Source organism: Triticum urartu, chromosome 2 (genome assembly GCF_003073215.2).
Source record: "Triticum urartu cultivar G1812 chromosome 2, Tu2.1, whole genome shotgun sequence".
Taxonomy (NCBI): domain Eukaryota; kingdom Viridiplantae; phylum Streptophyta; class Magnoliopsida; order Poales; family Poaceae; genus Triticum; species Triticum urartu.
Window position 1 is genome coordinate 26,751,476 of NC_053023.1, and position 15,615 is coordinate 26,767,090.

Consider the following 15,615-nt stretch of genomic DNA (forward strand, 5'->3'; position numbering starts at 1 on the left):
TTCTTTATGTTTTCATGGTCTTCATTTTTTCACGGTTCCTATAAGTTTTCTTTATTTTCCCACGGGTTCTATGGTTTTTTGCGTTTTCTTCATTGGTTTTCTCTGTTTTTCTTGGTTTTCACTGGTTTTTTTTCTTTTCTTCTATTCTTTTGTTTCTTTCTTGGTTTTCTTTGGTTTTCTTTTTTTTATTTTTTTCTTGGGTTTCAGTACACATTCAACATTTTTTGTATACATCAGAAACATTTTTTATATGCACATTTAATATTTTTAAATACAGTATTACCATTTTTTCTAATCTTATATTTTTGGATTTCTACTTTTGTTCCATACACATAGTACAATTTTGTGTGTATATATAATATAATTTTTAATACACATCTAACTTTTTTAAATACGTAGTCAACATTTTATTGTATACACACATTTTTAACAATTTTTAAATTCTTGATTACCATTTTTAAATACAATATTATATGTTTTTAATAAATGGTCAACATTTTTATATACACATTTAACATTTCTTTGATGTTAACGTTTTTTTTCAAGTAGAAGATTAACTTTTTTGAATACATGGTCAACATTTTTTCTATATGCATTTAACATTTTTCAAACGTTTGATCAACACATTTTTTTTTCAAATGCAAGATTAACATTTTTTCCGATTACATGGTCAGCTGTTTTTCCATACGCATTTAACATTTGTTCAAGATGATTGGTTAGCATTTTTCAAATAGTCGTTTAACATTTTTTGGGTCAAATGGTTGATTTAAAAAATTAAATACATGATCAGCTGTTTTCTATACGCATTTCACATTTTTGAAATGCTTGATTAATATTTTTAAGTAGTTGTTTAACATTTTTTTTCAAATGCTTGGTTAAAAAATTTAAATACCCCCGCAAAAAAAAACTAAACACATGATCAACTGTTTTCTCACACAAATAATTGTATGCATTTTTGGTCAACATTTTTTAGGCTCATCAATCAGGGATCGGTTCCCCTCAAAAACAAAATCAGGGAACGGTTCCCCTAAAAAAAATCAGGGAGAATTGATTGTGGTGGGGGCGCATCACCAGTTTTGCCGGACTTCCGGCAGGTGGGCGGCGGAGGTCCGAAATTCGTTGCACGGCCGCGAACTTTCGGCCGACCCAAAAGTTCCTGCCTTCCGGCGAAACTTCCTTCCCTCGGTGGAAGCTTACGTGGATCACGCACGCAGCCCGGAGGAAGAAAAAGAGGTAATAACACCCCAGGTACCCTAACTTGCACAGAATATGATGATTTAGTCCCAAACTTGCAAAACTTCACTCCATCATACCCCAATTTGCATCTCATGTGATGATTTAGTCCCAGACCAATCACAGCTTGACAATTGGCAGCCAGGCGGTTGGACCGGTCAGCACACATACTTTTGCAGAAAACCCCCTACCGTTTTCTTTAATCAACCCGCACTCACCTCCCATTGACTGCAAAAGCATAAATAACCTAGTGTAAAATGGAGTACATCCAAGATTCCAAGTTTGCTTGAAACTACGAATGTTCATGTATTTCATATTCAGAACGACATGTAGTTGCTACTGTTCCAAAATAAAATGTATAGTTTCTACCGAAAACCACATGATAAAACTGTTCAGATTGTGACAGAACAGGTATCAGTGCACAACACCGTTTTCTTTCAGTCTTTCAGGAGAAGAGAGGTTGCACCTCATGAACATCTTTACTGCAGCACAGTTTCGTGACAGAACATGATTTCAAGTTCTCAACAAAGAAAAGAATTAACATTGCTCGATCAAACCAACATACAAATTAACGGGGAGAAAAAAGAATGACGGAAGCAGCATGAATCCTTGGCCGCTACCTGCAAGAAGTGCTCTCCTAATCAGCCATTAGCCATTTTTTCTTGCATCGGCGGCGTCAGTTCCTCCAGAACGGAACAAGAACGGCACATTGACGTCGCACGGCCTCGACACCACCTTGGCGCTGGCGGCGAGCCTGTCCACCGTCATGGCGCATCGAACCGTCACCGGCACGGCCCACGTCCTCACGCCGCCGAGCTGCAGCCGCACGGGCACCGTGATGTCCACGTCGAACGGCACCGATGGGAGCCGCTCTGCCGCGGCCATCTGCCCGCGCTCGCGCTTCGAGAACCGTATCCTGGTGCCCTTCGCCTTCGCCACGAACACCGTGATGTTGCACGACGCCTGGTAGAAGGCCGGCCACGCGCCGTCCGCCAGGCTCATGCCCTCGTACGACACGGCGACGCGGCTCCCGGCGCCGTCGTAGTGCACGCCGACCTTGCCGTTGGCGCTGTTGTCGGCGCGGACGGTTGCGGCGAACCCCGGCGAGAGCGGGCCGGGGGCCGAGGCGTTGCTGACGCCGGCGAGGCCCGACACTGCGAGGGACACGACCGAGTACGCCGGCTGCCTGGGCTTGAAGGCGAGGTAGACGACCCCGACGGCGGCGGCGAGGGAGAGGACCGCGACGGCGAGGTAGAGGCAGGAGCAGTCGGCGCGGCGGGTGTAGTGCTGGAAGAGGCGCGCGTTCTCCGGCGGCGGCACGCGGAAGACCTTGTCTTTGGGCAGTGCACCACGTACGTGCCGGCGGCTTCTGCTGGTGTTGGGGCGGCGGCGGGACGGGCTTCTCGAAGTGGACTGCAGAGCGGGCTGGGGGAGGGGTCGGAGGAGGAGTAAGCGTACTCGCTGGAGAAGCCGGAGCTGGTGGACGCGGCCGTCGTTCATCATAGGCCGCTCCTGCTCCTCACATCGCGCGTGCGAATCAATCTGCGATATCAAAACCGTCCGTGCAAGAATGTTTTGCGCGCATTAATTGGTACTTCCTAACCGAACAGTACTTCTTTAGCACAGCGTTCAGTGCTACTCCCTCCGTTCCTAAATATAAGTCTTTGTAAAGATTTCACTATGAACCACATACGGATGTATATAGATGCATTTTAGAATGTAGATTCACTCATTTTGCTCCGTATGTAGTCCATAGTGAAATCCCTACAAAGACTTATATTTAGGAACAGAGGGAGTAGTATGCTTATCGTGGACGTCCTATAGCTTTGCAGCCAATAGATGATCTCTTGTTTCTGTATCATGGGACAGCACGCACTAGGGCTCCTGTTCACCAGTGCACGTACCCAAACTTGAAGAGAGACCAGCAGCCTCCAGACTGGCTGGTTCCAACTCATGACACGTACGGTCCTTGTCGTTGAAGCATCGAACGGCACCTTCCATGCACATGAAGCTGAAGTCAACCGTGTACTCGAACCAAACTCTAATTAAACTGGTGCCCTGTCACATCCATGAGGAAAGGAATAGTGTGGCGGAACCATTGTCTGAAACTCTTTGCTATTGGGCATCAATTTTTTTTCTCATAACCTGATAGGCACGCACCTGTGGAGCGCAGGCATTCAGACAAACATTCTAGACCTTGACAGCCGGTGTCATGCTGAAAGCCACAGGGTTACGCCTTCAATTCTCATCTTGTTCTGGGACTACTATAATGATCGAACATGGGACCGGTTGAGTTGTTTGCTGAGCTCAGATCATGATAGGGAACACCTGGAAACAAAATCACGCGAGGTGAGTGCGGGTTCATTAAAGAAAACAGTAGGGGGTTTTCTCCAAAAGTGCGTTCGCCGACCGGTTGTCGAGTTGTGATTGGCCTGGGACTAAATCATCACATGAGATGCAAGTTGGGGTATGGTGAAGTAAAGTTTTGCGAGTTTGAGTCTAAATCATCACATTGTGTGTAAAGAAAAAGAGGCTTGCATTGCATCCATCCTTGTCCGCGAAGGAAAGGAAGAAAGAGTACCCCCGTCGCTCGGCCCACGCATCCCTTTCTTCTCTTCTGCAGCCGCGTCTGAACTACCCGTCCCGTGGAACCTTCTCGTCCGCTCTCTTACCTTTCTTCACCGCCCAATAGTCTCACCCAGACGCGCCTAATCGCGCGTGGACCCGGCCAGGCCCACGCGCCATAGACCGGGCGAGCTTAAACCCCACGCCTCCTCCCCATTGGTCTCACCAGACCAGTACTAACCCCGCTCCCCGTCCGACCCCGCGGCGGTGGCAAGCAACCTCTTTCCTTTCTCCCCGCTGCCTTTCCTTCCCTTCGCTCCGCTCCCCGCACGCGCAGCGCACTAAGCCTCCCACTCGCCCACCCGCACCAACCCTAGCCAGCGCGGCGCGCGGCGGCGATGTCGACGGACTCCGACTCCTCGCGCGGCGGCAGCTTCCGCGAGATCACCCGGGACCGTGAGTGCCTCCCCCCTACCCCTGCGCTGGGCTTCCCATTCCCGCTCCCTCCCCTCCCCTGCTCTGTTTGTTCTGGTTGTGGAGAAACGGCGTTTGAACTGAGGGGAGAGGGAGGGAGGGGGCGGATGGGGGGTGATTATTCAGTCGCTGCTCCTGCTGCGCAATGCCCTGATTTGCTGTGCGTTTGGGTGCGCGATTACTCGTGTCGAACCGACGATAATGCATAGTTAGTTCGTTTCGCCGATTCAGGGGGGTTTCTCTAGTGGCCTCGCCTCCCCTGTCCCGTGATTTTGTTGGGGGCAAGGGGAATTTTCAGACCGGTGAGATGTGCGTGAGTGGATGCTGTCAAATTGCAAGCTAGTAATACTTGAGGAGGTTTCTGTTTTATCTTTTAAACCAGCGTCAGCATGTAATCTAAGGAATTGAACTTCAATTTCCTCAGCGTGTAGAGCAACACAATTCGGCCATTAAACAATCACTGTCGTTGGCCGTTTAGTAACCTGTTACGAGCTTGCTGCTTTGCAGAGGCTTGCATTTCATTACAGTCGACGCTGGCATGTACACATAAACTTAACCATAATTAAACACCGACTTTGTTCACAATATTTTGTTGTTTTGGTTTAGCTATCTGGCATGGCGGTGAGCGCATGCTCTGCTTTACTTGTTTCCATGTGAGTTTAGCTCATGGAAAAATCGGCAACAGGGTAACGCGAGTGTGGTTATAGTATTATTAACACTTCAGCAGACCATCAAGTAGACTGTGAAATGATCGATTTGGGGTGGGCTGCGAAGGACATTCCATGGTTGTGTCTGGCAGGGATTTGGTGGTTGGGTGGTTTTGTGGAAATCAATCGGATATAGTAGAGTCAGTAACTGATTTATACTCCCTCTGTAAAGAAATATAAGAGCGTTTAGATCACTAAAGATCAACTAGGCAATACTGGTGCATTGTGCTAGTATATTTTCTTAATGGCACGGCTTAAAGAGATGCGCATTGGCTGTCAATGTAAAATGACATGCGTGATTCTCTTGTACTCATGTTTCACTTGACTTTATTTTGTTTCTTCCATTATAGTTATTTGTGCTAAGAATTTTGGTTATACTTGAATAGGGCAAATTCCGTGTAATTGTAAATTTATCATGTTATTTTTTTCTCTTACCGGCATATTCCACCAAGTTCCAGATTTACCATTTATTTGTTCATTCTTGTTGCACCTGTGTAGGTTTATTAAATGAAATGTTAAGATCAACTAGGCAGAACAAAGGATCACCATGGAAGGTATCAATCCTTTTGGTTTGGATGATTTTCAGGATTTTGATATTGTCATGTCCTACCACCTTGCAAAGAGAAGTGACATGCATAAAATTGTGTTTTGACTAGGTTCTTATCATGGATAAACTTACTGTCAAGATCATGTCATCTTCGTGCAAGATGGGAGATATAACAGAACAAGGAGTTTCATGTAAGTAGGCTGTTGTCATGTTCTGAACCTGGACATTTTTTTCTTCAACACTCGACAAAATGCATGCCATTTGTATTAGAAGAAAGGATACAAGTATTTGATTTGTCCATTTGATCCTCTTGGTGCGTTCAAAAAGTATTCACTTAGGCATATGAAAAAATCAAGTAAATCCCTGTACTGCAGTACAGACATTGCTGTAACATGAGGCATTTATTCTGGCTAATACTATGTCGTTCCACTGAAGGAGTTCTGTTACAATATGCCACCTCAGAGTCATGATAAGAATGCAACTTTTCTGCAAATACTTTAACTGGCCCCAGTTGGTGATGCAGTCTAAATATTTTTTCATGTCAATGCAGAGCCCCTTTAATGTATTAAATGAGGCCACTAGGATTTCTACTAGCATTAATTAAATTTTACATCATGTCTAAAAAAAGGCTGCATAGTTCTTTAATTGTGCTACAAAAGTACTTTAACACTGTCAGTGTTCCTAATTTTGGAGAACTTTAACCAGCTTTCTGTTGAACTGTTAAAGTATTTCCTTCGAATGTATTTAGCATTTAGCTTTCCAAAGCTGTAGGGTGCCATGGAATTCCTCCATGGGTTATTGTCTATGCATAAAAGCTCCACATTGCCAATTCTTTTGCAGTGGTTGAGGACCTATACAAACGGAGGCAGCCGTTACCATCAATGGAGGCAATTTATTTCATGCAACCTACGAAACAAAAGTAAGCTATGTTAGCAACATATCCTCTTTGACATGGCTGTGTGTTGTCACTGTTAGTACTTTTCCCTAGGCAGTAACCTCTCAAAATTTGTGATCACTGCCAGATTTACTCAACTACTTGGTAGGCTTCGTGCCCAGGGATCTGTATGATACTGCCTCACTTGTGAAATATTGTTTTGACTGCTACCTTGCCATTCTTGTACTCAAAGTGACAATGTGCCACTAGTTGAGCCTACCAGCTTTTGATTCAATAAGTGCTGGCAAAGATATCCAGTGGTCTAGTTCTAGGACTTATATAGTACTTATGGCAAAGAGCACATGCATCCATGCTTTGGTCTGGGTGTGAGGACCATGGGTACGTCGTTTGCCATCAACTAGCTGTTTGCAAGCCTTCTTCTTGCTGTGGAAGAGAGATCAGGGATCGTAAGCGACCATCTAGATGCTAAGGATCGACACTATGAGTCAGGGGAAATTGCTGGGCTGGGTGGTCTCGGTCAAAGGTGCTGATAGGTGGTAAGAGTCGCTGCCAAGGCACATTAGAGTAGCTGGTTGTGGCGGCACACTTATCTCGCGAAACTCGCCAATTAGGTCATCACTGGCCATGAAATTAACACTAAGCTTGTATTGTGGTATTGTCCGTGAACCCGCCCGGCTTGCATCCTTAGGAGTTAGAACAGAAGCGTTTGGCAAGATGGTGACCAGGCGAGGTTCCCCTCACTGCTGCTTGACTTCTCCTTTGCCATCTCCAATTCAAGCCCCTCTTCCTCTGAAAATAACCCCCCTGTAGCCGAGTCAAGTTCTTCGTTGCCTCGTCGGACTCTCCTGCCACTCCAGTTTTTACCACCGGAGTGTGCGGTAGGCGATAACCAGCACAGATTAGTCTGTGTGTGCGAGAAGTGGAGCAGAATGAGGGGCACGCAAGGGCACTCATTGCTGCCAGGGTAGGGGCTAGTTACAACACTTTTATTTGCTGAACTTCACTGTGGTTGGGAGCTTTTTTGGCGTTTGGTCCGTTTATTTGGGCTGCTGGACAGGCCTTTTTTTTTTGTTTACTTGCTGCTTTTGCAAAATGCTGTTCATACCTCCTGGTTGGTTTGCTTCATAGGCAGTTGCCACCCACTTAGCACCCAGCAATTTTTGAACACTGAGAGGCCCTAAGAAGGGACGGACAGACTGGAAAACCTCGCTTGTTATTTTCTTAATCACTAATAAGAGATACAGCTCCAGCTTTGTTAGATGGATGACTTGAGCACTAAAAACTTATCCTTAAACGAGGAGTATAAAATACCAAAGTAATATGATTGTCGACCAAATTATGAGATACACATGCACTGCATGAACTGGTGCATGCTGTAGTTTTTATCCTTTTAAGCCGTGCTGAGAAAGAGTATCTTTTGATTTTGTTGCACTCAAGTCTTTTAGTCCCCAAGGCAATTAAAATGTTGTGGTAGGTGCAGTTATTTTTATTTATTTTTGCTGGTGATGTTGATTTTTTTTTTGCACTTCCAGTTTCTCTAACCGTTCATTTCTGTCATAATGCAGTATTGACATATTTATGTCCAACATGTCTGGGAAGCGTCCATTGTACAAGAAGTATGTGATCTGTGCATGTATTTACTTGACATTTGTTCTGTTACTTTAGTCTTTTTTTTCTCCAATACGCTTCTGTTACTTTAGTTATTGATACAATGTTGTGCCAACTGCAGAGCCTATATATTTTTCAGTTCTCCCATACAGAAAGAATGGGTGGCTCATATAAGAAAAGATTCAAGTGTTTTAGCACGCGTTGGTGCACTCAGTGAGGTCTGTTTAACTGCCCCCTCTCTCACTCGCAAGCATGCAAATTCACTTTTTGCTCTATGTCGCAGATGAATCTGGAATACTTCGCTATTGATAGCCAGGTAACCGGGCTACTTAACGTTTCAAGAGTGCTGGTTCAGATTAATACTTATTCATGTATGACCGCAGATGAATTAAAACATATCTACTCCCTCCGTCCCAAAATATAAGATCATTATTGACACTATCATAGTGTCAAAAATGGTCTTACAATTTGGGACGGGGGGGGGGGGGGGAGTACTTGTTTATTTACTTTATTATTTGTTTGATTTCGATGAATCCATTGCTGTGTGCAGGGCTTTGTAACTGACCATGACAAGGCTCTAGAAGAGCTTTTCACAGAAAATGCAGAAGGCTCAATGAACTATAATTCATGCATTAACACGATGGCCACTCGCATTGCTACTGTATTTGCATCAATGAAGGTACCTTTCCATTTTATGCTATTTGCAAAGTCTTTATACCCTTGTACACTTGGGGTAGGGGATGGGGGGTGATGAATTCAGGCATTACAGAGAATGTGATTTTGATTAATGAGGACAAAATATGGTGGTTGAGGGCTTGCGTGTGGCAAGTCTGAGCATATGAGCAATTTGAACATGTATCCAAATGTCATGGTCTTCGTACACAACAGAAGATGTTTTTTGTGGATGAGATGGTTATTGCCAATCATAAAAATTAATTTGGAGCGATTATCATGTGAATCATTGCCACTTTACTTCATTGTTATTGCTTAATTGTTACTTCATCTGCCTTTTCCCATATTTTCCATTAAGACCAACGCTGAATGTTTCCAATATTGTTAGGAATTTCCTCGTGTGCACTATCGTGTCGCTAGGACGATTGATGCTTCTACTTTGACAACTCTACGAGATTTAGTGCCCACAAAGTTGGCAGCTTCTGTGTGGAATTGCCTGGCGAGATATAAATCAATAATACCTGAATTTCCTCAGACAGAAACATGTGAATTACTTATTGTAGATCGTTCAATAGACCAGGTATGAGATCTTTTTATATGTTTGAGATGTTTGTCACTGGTTTGAAAGTGAAATGCTGGCTTACTCCTTACGATGTTTCATGTTTTCATGATGTTTACAGATCGCCCCTGTTATTCATGAATGGACCTATGATGCCATGTGTCATGATCTACTGTCCATGGATGGTAACAAATATGTGCAAGAGGTGAGCATATCAAAATCATTTTAATACAGTTCAGTGTCGACCCATTTTTCAGTTCTGTTGTACCCCTGATATCATGTTCCTACACATGAATTGGAAACAACAGGTGCCAAACAAGAGTGGATCAGGCACTGAGAAAAAAGAGGTTTTATTGGAAGATCATGATCCCATATGGTTTGAGCTTCGTGATGTACATGTAGCGGATGTAAGATTGTTGCCACTGTTATCTTTAAACGTTGTTGTATGTTTCAGTAATTGCATTATGACATCAATATTGCAGGCTAATTTAAGACTGCATGAGAAGATGAGAGATTTTATATCTAAAAATAAAGCAGCTCAACTACACCAAGCAAGGTTAGTTCTAGACAGCAACTATTGCAAGTTGGGGTTATTACTGGCAATTAGCTTAAGGGAGTATGCACTATGCAGTTATAACAGTGAACTTTAGTTAGGTTATAACATACTAGCAAACGTTGCATCTTGGAAGAGAAATGAATGGTGCAGAAATGCAAAATCGAACTGGTTTAGATAATGATGTGTTCTCTGCAAGCGAAATTTGTTCACCAACCTATACTTGTCATTTTTCCTATTTGGTTTGTTAATTAGTCAGGTTTATGCAATTCATAATGACAGCCAAAACATTTGAAGTGTGTGGTTTCTAGGATATACTTACTGAGTTACCATGATGCATTTGAAATAGGCATCCCTTCCCCAGACCCTGCGCAAGCGGGAGCTACATGCACTGGGGCTGCCCCTTTTTTATTGAATTGATTCTCGCATTTAGTAAGTTTTTTTTCTTGTTGTAATGTTAATGCTCCTGCTTGATTTGCAGGACCAATGGAGAGTTATCAACAAAAGAATTGCAAAAAATGGTCCAAGCTCTTCCACAATACACTGATCAAATTGATAAGCTTTCCCTCCATGTCGAGGTTTGTAGTTTTGCTTTCTAGTGCCAGTGTGTGCTGCATAAACTTGAAACTAATCACGTATTGTTGTATTACCTACACTTCTAAGATCACCAAATTGTCACTTGATTTTTTTACATGCACATGCTGAGAAGGCAATATTTACCACAAATTAGAATACATGATTTATCTTAAAATTAAGATGGACTTGACTTTTCATCAACTTGTATATCAAAAAACAAATGTGTGTACCTGGCAAATCTTAAACATTACAATGGAGATGGTGTGACGAGTTGGAAGTGTCTGCCATGGGCCTAGACTGACCACCATATCAGTGCAAGTCCACTAATCCCATTTCTGCTTGCGCTGTTTCCATTTACCAGCATACACTTCACCTGGTGTTACCTTTCCTAGCATTGCCTCATGCTAGCACTCTGGTTAGATCTTGGAAATTGGGACTAGGATAGGAACTGAAGAATTTGAACTGGCTTCCCGAATATCAGCTGTTTTGACATACCAAGGAGTATACTTTACTTTTGGTTACTCATTTTGCTACAGATTGCAGAAAAGCTCTTTGACATAATCAAAGAACAGCATTTGAAAGATGTTGGCCAGCTCGAGCAAGATCTCGTGTTTGGTGATGCTGGCTCGAAAGAACTAATCGATTTCTTTAGGACACATCAGGTAATTATTAATTGGACTACAACCAACAAAATGCTAGTTCTAATACTGTCTAGATATCATACTGATATGTTTGAGGACCTAATCCAGGATATAAGTCGTGAAAACAAGCTGCGTTTACTAATGATTTATGCTGCAATTAATCCAGAGAAGATCCAGAGTGAGAAGGGAGCAAAGCTGATGCAGGTAACTTTAGTTATATATATGGGAAAGTTAGCCCATTCATTTGTAAAATACATCTAATTTGAGTTTGACAAGTGAGCCCTGGGCTAACAACAACTGTAAAATAGTATGAACACTGGGCTGCTGTGAATTGACAAATATGTTGAATGGCCACCCATGAAGTAGATCTATTTGCAAAAAGACCTGCAAATCTTATATCTATAGCTTTTCACAAATACTCCCTCCATCCCATATTAATTGACGCAGAAATGGATGTATCTAGTACTGAAATGTACTCCTTCCGTCCCATAATATAAGAACGTTTTTGGAACTAGTCTAGTGTCAAAAACGTTCTTATATTATGGGACAGAGGGAGTATTTCAGTACTAGATACATCCATTTCTGCGTCAATTAATATGGGACCGAGGGGAGTATATGATTAGAAAAGATAATGGCCCAATTAATGTCTTAAGACTTAAAGAACTTCAGTTGCTACTTTCTGTGATCAGAGGGGGCATTTACATTGAAATGATGCATTTGTAAAAATCCACCTTTTCAAAAGTTGTACATTTGGTTCCTTCTGTACAGTAGACAGTTTCTAAGAATTTCTGCATCAGAGACTTGTAGCTTCAATTCTTCAATCAGTCAGTTGTCAATTTGTTGTTTTATAACTAATTCAGTAAGAGATTTTTTTCCCAGCTGGCCGGATTATCTGCTGATGATATGATCGCAGTGAATAATATGCGCTGCATATGTGCTCATGAAACTAAAAAGTCTTCAAAAGGTGGTTTTCCTCTGAAATTTGAAATACGTAAGGTAACCTGTCGAATTATTTTACTTGTGTCTTAGTTCTTCCAAACATATAGCTTTTAGATAATTGATTTTATAGTAGAAGTTATTCACTCAATTTTACAATTTTCAGAAAAAACGTGGTATCAGAAAAGAACGAATAGGGGAAGAATCAACATGGACGTTGTCCAGGTTTTATCCCATCCTGGAGGTATAATTTTTTATCTGATTAATTATAGCAGTAAATGATTGATATTCTTCATACTGTTTCATGAAATGAACTTTTTTGCATACGGAGATAATTTGTCAATAATTTAAAATGTCTTTGAGATTCGAAGATAATTTATCTCCACCATTCTTTTGTTGTTCCCAAGTTCCCCTTTTGTGCGTTATTCTCGATTAATTCTGATCCATCTGCCATCTCACCTCATTTTGTCAACTACTGGTTTGCTGTATATATGGAACCCTCATGGTTGGTCCGTTGGTTTCAGTTAATTTGTCCCCATTCTTTGGCCCCATGATCCATTTGCCCGGCCTACTAATTTCTTGATTTGATTACTGTGTATGTCTTGGGTACCACTTCAGCACAAACATTTACTATCGATAAAAATATGAATTTACACTCACTCTGATTACTTTTACCAAGTCCATGTGCCAACTTCCTCTCTTGTATTTTTTTGCCATTTCATGAATGTGGTTCTTGCCTTTTTTGTAGGATTTGATTGAGAAACTCAGTAAAGGAGAGCTTCCGAAAGATGAGTACCATTGTATGAGTGACCCTAGTTCTAGCTTCCGGGGGATCTCAAGCAGCATGTCCGCTCGAACAAGCCCAGCTCATCAACCAGCTCAATCCATGAGATCTAGACGGACAGGTGGCACATGGGCTAGACCTCGCAACTCCGACGATGGCTATTCAAGGTTGGTCATAACGATTCCATTGGCTTTCCTCGGTTTCAAGTTTTAAGCATGCATTTCTGTTTAGGGTGTTTATGGACATGTCTGTAGTAAGCTGTTTCCTATAGTCTTTCCAGATGCTATGTGGGTGCGTAGGCTATTATGCTAGTTCTGTTAGTTGGTTAAATTCTGTTCTGCCTATTGTTACCAACTATATAGACCTTTGATTTATATGACACATCAGTATGATCATTGTTCATATTGGCAAGAGTAGATTAGACTTCACGAAGACTGAACTTTTGGCACCAGTCTGCAACACTTGCTGCAAAGTTTTAATGCTTTCTAGCAAACTTTCTCCTGTGACATTTGGCATGGATAATGAAAGCTGTGACCTCAGTTTACTGCAACGAGAGCAAATTAATCAATATTCCATCGTGAGCAATTTACTGACATGCTATCTAGTGCATACATCAGCTTACGTTCATTTCTCAGTGAAGAGATTTTGAGAGCTGTGTTCGGTAGTTGCACATTTCTGGTAAATCAGAGTTGATAATAGATTGGTTTACAGCTAGAAGTTCCTTTATATAATGTGTCAATGATCATTTTACAGCGATTCTGTACTGAAGCATGCGTCAAGTGATATGAGAAAGTTGGGTCGGCGTTTGTTTATCTTTGTTGTTGGGGGTGCTACCCGGTCCGAGGTATGTTTTTCATATTGCCTCTCGAATCGACTTGCTCCATTTTCAGTCATAGTATAGTGCCTAGCTTCATGCTTTAACCTATAAATACATTTTGCACGTTCTCTAATCCGCTTTCTTCTACGTTGATGGATATTGCAGTTACGCGCTGTTCACAAGCTGTCATTGAAACTGAAGAGAGAAATTATCCTTGGCTCCTCCAGTCTTGATGATCCAGCCAAATTCATCACGGTAAGTCCGTCGACTGTCCTGCCCTCCTCTCAGATATGCTAGCTACCCGCCAACATGACTTTGTGCCATTATCTGCAGAAACTGAAGATGATGTCGAATGAGGAGCTGTCACTGGACGATCTGCAAATATAACAATAGGAGGGACGCATCGGTTGTAATTATCTACTGATTTATCAGTCTCGGATATAGGTGTAGCTGAGCATTGGACGGACCGGAAGTTCGCTTCTCACACAGTCTAGAGGGGCATGCTGTAGGGCGGCCCTCCTTTTGGTATCTCGTAATCTAGTGTGTACATAAACATTGGCTAGCAGCTGTAGCGTGTCTGATGACTTTTTTTGGACCAATGGAAGGAGGTGTTCATCATTGTGTATTGTCGGGATGCGTTGAGAATGTGTAACGAGAGACGTCTTCTTTTTCTTGATCTGTCGTGCATCTGTGCAGTTTCAAGCTGTCTGAATTTAAGGCGATGTCGATCAAATGGCTGAAACTAGACCCACACTATACCATACCGTTGTTGGCTGGTATCGCATTTCGCAGACGTTCGATAAATAATGCTTACGATCTTGATCTTCTCGATAGCGTCGTCTCCTGGTCCTCTTCCCTTGCCACGCTGCAATGTCTGAAGAGCACAAAGATGTGCCGGTGTTTCAGTTTGTAATTGGTCCGTTGGTCTGAAACTTTCGTTTGTTTTGGGTTTAGTTTGGCTATCCGTAGTTGTTGTTTTTTGAGATAGCTTACCAGGCTTGCTGCCTGGTTTTGGCTATCCGTCGTTTGTTGACCCACATCACACAAACTGCAGAAGAAGGAAGGGATAGTACCGTGCATTTACAGTGTTATTATCGGATTTGGCGGTTACAGTACGCATCGCTTTACGTACTGCCCTGTAGAAGGTGCGTTAACAATAGGTAAAGAACTGCAACGTCAAGCACAACAAATGCCTCCGTAGCATAGTGGTAGTGCGTTCCCTTCGTAAGGGAAAGGTCGTGAGTTCGATCCTCACCGGGGGCTTTCTTTCTTTTTACCTTTTTACATCTTTTTTTTTGGACAAATCTTAATATCTGGCTCACGAGTGACGATCGCCATGATATGTGGATCTCCAGCTGGCTGGTGGATCGACCAGCGAACATTTTGTTCGCTAGGAAGCCAGCGATCCAGCCCAGACAGGCCGCCTTTAGCCTCAAGGCCCAGTTACAAAAAATAAATTATGACAGTAGGAAAGACTCCTACTGACTTTTGTATATATATGGGTTAATGTGCAGCGGTGTTACATGGTAGTGCAGAATTTAAAATTTATTTTGTACACAATAAAATGTTAAAAGAAATCCATGATGTATGTAAAAAATATAAAATCAGTATCCGATTAGAAAAATGCCATCTTGTACAAAACACAAATTTGTCCCTGGTCTGGATTATGAAAAATGTCATGCTACTTTAAAAAAACTGACATTGCTCTAATGTATAAATTTACAATGAGTACGACAAAAATAAGATCGTATGATCTAGAAAAAAAAGTTCTCATGCTAAGCTTTGAAAACTGCCATCTTGTAAAAATGTTAAACTTTAAAAACTACCAGGTTATAGAAATGTCATCTCTTAATAATAAAGATGCCAGCTCTTAATAATAAAAACGTCATTCTTAATAATAAATAATGCCATCGCTTGATAAAAATGTCATCTCTTACAATATAGAAAATGTCATCTCTTACAATATAGAAAATGCCATCTCTTAAATTAAAAAATAACCATGTGCAAAACCAAAAAATTGATTTGTGAAAAAATGTCTAAATTGCCAT

At 42.1% G+C, this 15,615-nt stretch overlaps 1 protein-coding gene, 1 non-coding gene and 1 pseudogene across 2 annotated transcripts; 2 read left to right on the plus strand and 1 right to left on the minus strand.

Moving 5' to 3' along the window:
- Nucleotides 1–1,785: 1,785 nt before the first annotated feature.
- LOC125535320 lies at nt 1,786–2,736 on the minus strand (annotated as a pseudogene).
- Nucleotides 2,737–4,041: 1,305 nt separating this feature from the next.
- LOC125535322 (probable protein transport Sec1a) lies at nt 4,042–14,243 on the plus strand. Its single transcript, XM_048698375.1, has 21 exons — nt 4,042–4,254; nt 5,478–5,533; nt 5,636–5,717; nt 6,367–6,445; nt 7,987–8,037; nt 8,151–8,247; nt 8,313–8,345; nt 8,580–8,708; nt 9,090–9,281; nt 9,382–9,465; nt 9,569–9,667; nt 9,743–9,816; nt 10,295–10,391; nt 10,926–11,051; nt 11,139–11,234; nt 11,910–12,026; nt 12,133–12,210; nt 12,715–12,917; nt 13,504–13,594; nt 13,733–13,822; nt 13,901–14,243. Exons 1-21 carry the CDS (start codon nt 4,197–4,199, stop codon nt 13,952–13,954), a joined length of 1,986 nt encoding a protein of 661 aa, XP_048554332.1. The 5' UTR covers nt 4,042–4,196; the 3' UTR covers nt 13,955–14,243.
- Nucleotides 14,244–14,758: 515 nt separating this feature from the next.
- TRNAT-CGU lies at nt 14,759–14,830 on the plus strand. The gene has a single exon. It is a non-coding gene; the product is annotated as a tRNA-Thr (tRNA).
- The last annotated feature ends 785 nt before the right edge of the window (nt 14,831–15,615 follow it).

Excerpts from the sequence above, each read along its gene's own strand:
- LOC125535322 (XM_048698375.1), top strand. The coding sequence starts at position 4,197 with ATGTCGACGGACTCCGACTCCTCGCGCGGCGGCAGCTTCCGCGAGATC. Across the intron at positions 9,817-10,294 it reads GCTCAACTACACCAAGCAAG|GACCAATGGAGAGTTATCAA; the intron begins GTTAGTTCTAGA and ends CTTGATTTGCAG. Across the intron at positions 13,823-13,900 it reads ATCCAGCCAAATTCATCACG|AAACTGAAGATGATGTCGAA; the intron begins GTAAGTCCGTCG and ends CATTATCTGCAG.